General features: G+C 47.3%; 1 protein-coding gene across 1 annotated transcript; it reads left to right on the forward strand.

Moving 5' to 3' along the window:
* The first annotated feature begins 2364 nt into the window (after positions 1-2364).
* LOC131590448 (keratin-associated protein 19-2-like) lies at positions 2365-4171 on the forward strand. Its single transcript, XM_058860519.1, has 2 exons — positions 2365-2627; positions 3454-4171. The coding sequence occupies exon 2, from the start codon at positions 3476-3478 to the stop codon at positions 3839-3841; it is 366 nt and encodes a 121-aa protein (XP_058716502.1). The 5' UTR covers positions 2365-2627; positions 3454-3475; the 3' UTR covers positions 3842-4171.
* Positions 4172-9286: the final 5115 nt, after the last annotated feature.

Consider the following 9286-nt stretch of genomic DNA (forward strand, 5'->3'; position numbering starts at 1 on the left):
CGTTGTCCCAGCACTCCTTGAAGGAATTCATCCTCTGTTGATTCCGAGAGCCCGGAACACACACCCAGAAACAAAATTTATGGGCTGCAGAGGGCAGAGCAAAAGCTCCGACTCGGTCCCTCCTGTGCATGGGTTTAATTAACTTATTTATTGCTTAACTCTTAATTAACTCATTTATTTTTGTAATCTCCTCCATCCCAAACAACTTTGCTGCTTTTTTTCCCCCCCCTGTCAACTTTTGGAAACTGCTGACTAAACGTAGCGAATGAGGGTTTAGCCAGCTGGGAGCTGAGCTTTCCCGCCCCAGAAATCAGAGAAATGTAAAAAATGAAAGAAAAATATAACAAATATAACCCAGAACTTAAAATTACTTTTTACTACAAAATCGCGGTAGCAAATTTCCAGTTTTCAGCACTTTAAAGCCTAATATTAAAAAAGCACAGGAAAGAAGAGCAAAGAGCTTTGAGTAGAATAATTCCTTGAGATTGTAGGGAATTTTTTGTTTGTTTCTGGCTCTAAAATGACAAGAAATTTCAATAAATAAATATAAACTGGTACCTGTATACAGACACAGGTTATATGTTATAAAGACAAAGCAGTGCCTACTAAATAAATAGCTAACTAAAGACTATGGATTTAATATATATTCATATCTTTACCTATATTTCTATTTACATTTACATTTGTATTTGTATTTGTATTTACATTTGTATTTACAGTTATTTATATTTGTATTTATATTTGTATTTATATTTGTATTTGTATTTGTATTTATATTTATATTTATATTTGTATTTGTATTTATATTTATATTTGTATTTGTATTTGTATTTATATTTATATTTATATTTATATTTATATTTATATTTATATTTATATTTATATTTATATTTATATTTATATTTATATTTATATTTATATTTATATTTATATTTATATTTATATTTATATTTATATTTATATTTATATTTATATTTATATTTATATTTATCTGGAGAAACGTAGACACAGGAGAGTCAGTACTCACCTCTGCTTCACCAGGAGAAGTCACGAGGAGAACCTGTGAGGAGCAGATGATTTTTGGAGTCGGGGGTCCATTTTTAACTTCCACAGCGAGCCATCTGACTCTTTGTTCCTCCAACCTGCGTCACCTGAGCCAACCATTTTCATATTTCCTGCGTTCGGAGTCGCCGCGCCAACGTCAGCCCTTCAGAATTCCTTTAATCTTGAAGCAATATTACATTTCTAGGGAAATAGCCCGGAATTCCTCGCGGCCAGGTGGGGAGATATTTGAGGAAATATTTATTTATTTGGGGAAATATTCTGATCATTAAGGGCTGTGAAGTGGCCTCCTCGGCGCTCCGTTGGCTTTGGCGCCTTCGGCGTCGCTCGTGGAGGACAAAGGGATCTCCCACTGGATTTGTGTCCCAGGTTCCCCAACAACAACCCCAAGACGTTTTCCAGCGGCCTTTTGGGCGTTCCCAAATATTCCTTCCTATTTTAATTGATTTTTTTGGGATGCTTTTTGACTTCCATGGAACGACATCACCTGAGTATGGTGAAGCAGAGGTCCTGAGGAGTGACCATGTTATTAAATCTGGAGGTGTCTTTTGGTGGCAAACTATTAATATTTAAATCCAGCAACACTTTGCAAATTGAAAACATTAATGAGTGTTTATGAAGTGCTTTGGTATTCAAAATTTGGAGGAAGCCTCAACATCCTGCTTGCTCATTATTACGCTTATTTCATATTCAAATTAATGCCAGAAATTAGGTGAAGGTCACCCAAGGAGTTCTGCCCTTAAGTGCATCGCTCCTCACTATCGTTAACTTCTACACATGCTGATTCTTTGTGGAAAAAAATACCAGCAGGGTTCTTTTCGTGTTCATTTAATGCTCTTTCAGTGCTAATCCTGATCATTTCTTTATTTCCAGATCAAGTTGAGACTTGAATTCTCCACTTTGCTCTGCTGAGCTCGAGTTAAACCCTCCAGTGCAAACAACACAGTTGGACTTTTAAAAACATTCTTCCTGCTCCTGCAGCAGCATGGCTTTCATTCAGGAGCACTTTGGAATTAAGATTTATTTATAGTTCTGGTCCTTTTTCCTGAAGTTGATAAGATTTAATATAAAATCCAACATTTACATTTCCTTTAAATAAAACCCCATGGTGCATCTTTCTACTGAACTCACATATTTTCAAACGTTTGGGAAAATTCTCCTTTATTTTTTCCTTAAAAATTTCTCTCTCTCCAATGACCTTGAGAAATCAGAAACGTCTTTTCTATCCTACAAAAAAACAAATTTCGGATTTGACAACGGAGGCAATAAAATGGTATCAGGAATGCTGCTGGCCCAGAAAACGTTAAGATGAAAGAAACCTGTAATATTCGGGACATACGGGAGGCTGGGAACACAGTAATAATCCCAAACAATGAGGAAAATTACATTAATTGTAGATATGACGTGTACAGGCAAATTTCTTCTCCAACCAATAGGGCTCCGAACCTTTTGAATCCACAGGGCGTCTGAGATAAGCCAGGAGGGCAAAGCTGGAGTATAAAAAGGGTTGGGAGCTCAAGGCTCCTCATCAGCTCTCCTGCCTCCTCCTCCTCCCGGTGAACTCGGTAAGATTTTCCTCCTTTCTTCCCCTGGACTGGGAATTTTCCTTTCGGAATTTCTGCTGGGCTCCTCTGAGCTCTCAGGTTTATCTCTTCCCTTTTACCTGGGCTTGCTGGGTTCAACTTTGAGAGGTGCAGGTGGAACCTTCCTGCTCCTGTTGCTACCTGGCTTCCCAAAAAGGGATTTTTAGGGCAGCAGAGGTAGGAAAGGGTTTCCCCACCGTGACTCTTGGGGGGTTTTTCCTTAAATTTCTTATTTTAAGTGTGATTTTGGGTCTGTTTGGCTGCACAGACGTTCTTAGGTGTGTCCACGCTCCGTGGTTTCCTCTGTGGGCTCTCAGCATTTCCAGGTGCGAATTAAAACGGGTGGAAAGCACTGAAATGGGTCTGATGGACCCAAAACCTGAAGGCTGTTATCACAGGAAAACTTTGGGGAGACTCTCCTGATGGAGTCAGGGATGCAGATCTCCATGAAAAGCTGACGTCCTAAAATAAAATTAGGGTTGCTAATTACTAACCAGGTTCTGTCAGAAAAAAACCCTGAAGCAGCAGCAGCAGCAAGGTTTTAATCTGTGGCCTCTGATTCCATCATCAGGGGTTCCACCAATCCCAGGAATAGTTTGATACGAATATATTAAATCTATATGAATGTAGAACATAAAGCAATTTAAAGGCAGCGGATAAATGAGCAGATTATGCAAATGGGGCTTAATGAGGAGCTGAGGTCATAATTTTGCCTTGGTCTCACGGGACCGGTGAGGAAGATTCTGGGCTCTGAGGCCGCTGCTACTCCTTGGAGTATTCACTCCTCCTCCTTTCCTCCCCGTTGCAGGTCTTACCTCCATCTCCCAACGATGACTTTCCTCCAAGGCCAGTGCGACGACGACTGCTACTCCTCCTGCAACTACGGGAGCCACTACGGCTACCGGGGCTACGACTGCGGTAGCCCCTGTGGCTACCGGGGCTACGGGAGCCTCTACGGCTCCCGCGGCCTCTACGGCTTCGGGGACCGCTACGGCTACGGCAGCTTGTACGGCTACCGGGGCATCTTCGGCTCCGGGGACTGCTACGGCTCCGGGGGGCTCTATGGGGGCTATCGGGGTTTCTACGGCTCTGGGGACTGCTATGGATACCCCGGGTTTTACTCCAGCCGCTACGGGTTCCCCTTCGGCTCCCGCTACGGCCAAAGGTTCGGCTACGGGGGCTGCTACAGCTTGTAAAGGCAGCGGGAGCGACCCCGAAAGCCAGCCCGGGTTTTGGATTGGTGGAGTCCGGCAGAGTTTTGGGGACAAGAGGCACCCCCGGGGTGCTCCGAGAGCTCTGCGCTGCTGCTGAAGGGATGATTCGCCTTCATCCCGTGGTTCCAGCTCTCCTCTCTGCCCAGATCTTCTCCTCAACGCTCCAAGCAAACCAGACGCCGAGTTCTCGGCAGTGCTGTACAAAATATTCCTTCTGACTGGATGATGTGGGTGTTATGTGACTTTGGGGGTGTGGTATTTCCGTTCTGTATCCTTTTTAAAATTGTATCTGCCATTCATTCCTATTAAAGGTTTTTTTTTCCTGCATCAATTCAGCATTTCTGGGTTTATTTGCCGTTTGAGTTCCTCAAACAGCTTGAAATCTTTGATATCCAAAATCCTGGGGAAGCCTCAGCATCCTGTTTGCTCTTTTTGACGCTTATTTTAAATTAAAATGGACGGCAGAAATTAGGTGGAGGTCACACAAATCTGAAATCCTTCACAGGAAAATGATGAAATTTGTGAGTTTAGGGACTGGAGATGTCAAAGGCAACACTGGTGAGGTGTCCTGTGCCAAGAGGGAATTTTGGGCTCTTCCAGGTGGGATTTGGGATCTGATCCCAGGGAACAGGGACAGGACAAGAGGGAACGGCCTCGAGCTGTGCCAGGGGAGGCTCAGGGTGGACACGAGGAGAAATTTCCTCCTGGTCCTGGTAAGGGAGAATGAGGACATTTCAACTGATTTTTTGTCTTTAGGACTATTTGCCTTTTCCCCCAACATTTTCCCCCCATCTTCTGGCTTTTAGTCCTTGGATTTAGTGTGTTATTTTAACTGCACCTGTAAAAATGGATTTTTTCACCTCAAATGGATTTCTTCAGTTCTGTGTGGAAGATCAAGGGGGTGCTCTGAGTTTTCCAGGCCAAAATCCACAAAAGCAAAGCCACCACTTCCTCCTCAACACCTTTCCCCTTCATTTCAATTCAGTTTTTAAATGTTTTTTCTTATTTTTTTTGTGACTGGGCATGAAATGTGTGTTAAATTGGAGAGTGACAGAAAACTGAGACTCTGAAACAAGAGCAGTTGAATTCAGTTTCCAGGAATTGGACAATATTCTGCTCAGCTGAACATTTTTCTGTATTCTCTATAGAGATCTGGGACTAAATGTTTTCTATTTTAAAACATCACCATAAAGATTATTCCAGCCCTGTTGTGATGAAGTTTTAGCTCTACCCCAGGGGAAACCACCACATTTAACCTTAAATCTGGTAATAGCTTCAATTAAGAAAAGGAAATGGAGAAGTTTTGGTATTTCTTGAATTTCTGAGGGGTGGAAAAGAGTAAATTTATGGGGAGCGGCTGCTCTGAATGTGGAAGGGAAGGAAGAGCTTTGAATCACAGAATTCCAGGATCACTGAGGCTGGAAAAGCCCTCTGAGATCATCAATCCCAAGCTGTGCCCGATCCCACCACACCAACACCCAGGAATTCCTTGGACACGTCCAGGGACGGCCACTCCAAACCTCCCAGAGCCTGGCCGCCCTTTCCAGGAGGGATTTTCCCAAATTTCCCACCCTGAACCTCCCCTGGCAGAGCTCGAGGCTGTTCCCTCATGCCCTGTCCCTGTTCCCTGAAATCAGATCCCAAATCCACCCTGGAAAATCCCAAAATTCCCCCTGGATCCCCATTTTCTCCAGGCTGAGCCTCCTCAGCTCCCTCAGGATTTTCCAGACCCTTCTCCAGCTGCTCCATCCCCGTTCCCATCCCTGGACATTCTCCAGCCCCTCAGTGTCCCCCTTGCCAAGAGGGGCTCAGAGCTGGGCATGGATTCAAGGACAGAAATTCCCTTTGGAATTCCACAGCTCCCAGAATATCCACTCAAACCAGGGGCAGAGGCAAGAAAAAAACTGAATCTCCACAGGTTTTTTTTGTTTTTTTCCAAATGCAGAAAGTATTTAATAGAATAAGAAAAAGAGCTGGCACAGACACAGAAAGATTATAGTTTTGGGATGCTGGAAGCAGCTCCGGGAGATGAGTCACCACACTCCAGAACATTCCTTTTTGCTGAAGCCCTGTTGTTCATCCTCCAGCTCCTCGTAAATCCAGATCAAAGGCCAGACAGCCGTAACGCTCCCTCACCCAGGGCTGCAGCACCGTGCTGGAAGTGCTCATTGAAAATGCAGATGACACCAAATCTCATTTCACAGAGGTCCTCCAGCCCCATTGCAGCAACTCGAAGAAGTTTCACATGAATTGCAGATCGCCCCTCCCGCTGCTGTGGGAGGGTTCAAACGCAGAACATCAGGAGAGCGGAGAAAGGCAGGAAGAAGGAGGCGGAGAAAACAAGAAAAGCAGAAATTCCAAGAGGTTTCGGAGCGTGGCAAAGCCCCCACTCGTGGTAACTTCACCGCGGGGGCTCCGCGCTCCTGCGAACATCAGCGGCGCGCTCAACCATTCGTCTTCCGTGGGTGCGGGTCCATCGGTGGGGATTTTCCCGTGGGATCAGCAGCAGGGGTAGCAGCAGGAGTAGGAGCAGCACGAGGGGTAGCTGTAGCGGGTGGTGCAGCTCCGGGTGGTGCAGCAGCTGCCGTAGGAGCGGCGGCAGCAGCTGAGGGTGCGGGAGATGCAGGGGTTGCAGCTGTAGGTGCGGGTGCAGGTGCGGTAGCAGGGGGAGCAGCACAGGGTGTAGCAGCACGGGGAGTAGCAGCACGGGGAGTAGCAGCAGGACATCTTGGGGTGCAGGGGGTGCGGGCGAGCCTGGAACAGGGAGGGAGGAAAAAAGGGGGGAGAAAAAGGAGCAGAGCTGTGGAGTGAGCCGGCTGGGGCTGGGTGGAAGTGTTGAGTGAATCCCTCAGGTTGGCGTGGGGTTTTCATGTCATGGATCCCCTGAATCCCAGAAACCCGGGATTCCAGAACCCTGGGACCCCAGAATTCCAGAACCCTGGGACCCCGGGATTCCAGGACCCCAGGATCCAAAATCCTGGAACCCCAAATCCAGAATTCAGGAACCCTAGGATCCCAGGGCTCCAGAACCCCAGGATCCCAGAATTTCAGAACCCCAGGATCCCAGAATTCTGGGACCCCGGGATCCCAGGATTCCAGAACCTCAGGATCCAGGATTTCAGAACCCCAGGATTCTGGAACCCCAGGATCCATGATTATGGAACCTCAAAATCCACAATTCCAGAACCCCGGGACCCCAGGATTCCAGAACCCCAGGATCCAGCATTCCAGAACCCCCAGACCCAGGATTCTGGAACCCCAGGATCCCAGAGTTCCAGATCCCCAGGATTCTGGAACCCCAGGATCCACGATTCTGGAACCCCGGGATCCCAGCATCACTGAGGTTGGAAAAGACCTCCAAGATCCAGCCAACCCCCAGCCCAGAGCTCTGCGTGCCACATCCAGCCCTTCCTTGGGATGGGGACCCCAAACCTCCCTCCCAGATCCTGAAAACCCTTTCCAATAAAAATAAAAATCCTTCCCGAAGAAGGAATTTGTGGGTGTTTGGTGCCCAGGCTCCCAGCGGAGGCGGCTGAGGTAAAACCCATCCGAGGGGTGTGAAGGAGGCGCCAATGTCTGACTCGAATCCCTCACAGCATTTTCTGGAGTTCTTAGAAGCGCTCATGCACAGCTCGAGGAGTTCATTAAGTCTCCAGCCTCCCTGTCTGCTTTTAATCTTGGCACATAAACAATTCCTTCTCCCGGCTTTGCTAGTACCAGTTCTAGCAAGGACGCTCTGCTGGACAGCGGAGGTTTAAACCCTGCCCCGGGGACTCCAGAGGGACAAAAACAATTCCTGGGACTTTTCCATATTCCCCGTTGCAACATCCTGCTGCAAAAAGCCATTTCCTCCTTGCACAACCACATCCCGGGTGTCGCCAGGGGGAAAAATAAAGAAACCCAAAAAAAGTAACTCAGCTTCCCATTTTCCAAAGACATGGGAATGTCCACACGTCGATGCCCCTCAGATTAAAAAACATCCAGGGGAAAACACGCGATTTTCCACCCAAATTGAAGGATTCTCAAGGCGAGAACAGGATCTGGACTTACCGAGTTCAGAGGGAAGAGCAAAGCAAGAGGAGCCGTGTGAGGAGCGCTGGGCTTGGGAGCATTTTTATATTCCCATTGTGGAGGTCGGAGCAGCTCCCTGTGAGCTTCCCTTAGTCACGGGATGAATTTGGGAAGTACATCAGCAGCCCAATTGCTATAATTGTTTTCCTCCGCATTTAGGACGATTTTGGAATTCCTGGGGCTGGGCACTGTGATTACAGCCCGGGTGATTCTTTCATCTCCAGACTTTCCAGGACAAAGGGATTCCTGGGAAGGCACCTGGAGGACAGCTGGGAATGGGGCTGGAGGCTACGCAGAACAGCTCCAGCCACAATTCCTGGTCAGCTGAGAACCCAAGGATTGGTTCTGCACCTCGTGGCCCCCCAAGGGAGCTGGACACCGCACATTTTGGGCTGACGTAAAACACCCGGGGAGAGGAGGAGGATTACCCCCGAGTGCTCGGGGATTTCCGTCACAATTAATGACAGGCGTTCCATTGATTCCTTTAGGTTCTTCTCCTGCCTATAATTTGTCCTAGGAGAGGTTCAGGCCGAGGCACGGGATCAATTAAAGCAGCATCTGAGAAATGTGGTCAGTTTTTATGGTATGGGGGGGTTTTTATTTTTTGCCTTTATTTTTTTTTTTTTTTTTTCCAGATGAAATTACCGGAAAAACTCGCTTGGGCCGGTGTCTCGTGCTATCATTCACGTGTCTGATATTTATAGGGTTTATATATGGGATTTGTGGGCATGAGCTGGCGGCGTGAGCTCATCCCAGAATCCCTCCCTCTCCTGGGATGCCTCCATGGGCAGGGGGTGAGGGAAGGGATTCTCCTGCTCTGCTCTTTCTGGTGAGATCCCACCGGGAATGCTGAGCCCAGTTCTGGGGTCCCCAATATCAAAGGGACGAGGAATTGTTGGAGCAAATCCAGAGGGGACCACGGAGTTGATAAAGGGACTGGAGCCCTTCCCCTGTGGATCCAGGCTGGGAATGTTGGGAATGTTGAGGCTGTGGAGACCCCAGAGCCCCTCCGAGGATCTGCAGGGAAGCTGGAGAGGGAATTTTTCCTCTGGAACTGCAGGGACAGAAAACAGGGAATGGGGTCAGGGGGACAGAGGGGGAGCTTAGGTGGGATTTTGGGAAGGAATTGTTCCATGTCAGGGCCTGGCTCAGGTTATTCCAGGGATTTTCCACCCCTGGAAGTGTCCAAGGCCAGGCTGGACAGGGCTTGGAGCAGCCTGGGGTAGTGGGAGGTGTCCTTTAGGAGACCTTTAAGGTCCCTTCCAACCCAACTCATCCCATGGTTCTGTATCCATAATAACCAGACGAGGATCTTCTTTTTTTTTTCTTTAAAAAAAACCCAACTTTTGGGGTCCT

The sequence above is a fragment of the Poecile atricapillus genome, chromosome 33, assembly GCF_030490865.1.
Source record: "Poecile atricapillus isolate bPoeAtr1 chromosome 33, bPoeAtr1.hap1, whole genome shotgun sequence".
Classification (NCBI taxonomy): Eukaryota; Metazoa; Chordata; class Aves; order Passeriformes; family Paridae; genus Poecile; species Poecile atricapillus.

What these genes read in the sequence shown, in the direction of transcription:
- LOC131590448 (XM_058860519.1), top strand. Translation starts at nt 3,476, where the DNA reads ATGACTTTCCTCCAAGGCCAGTGCGACGACGACTGCTACTCCTCCTGC.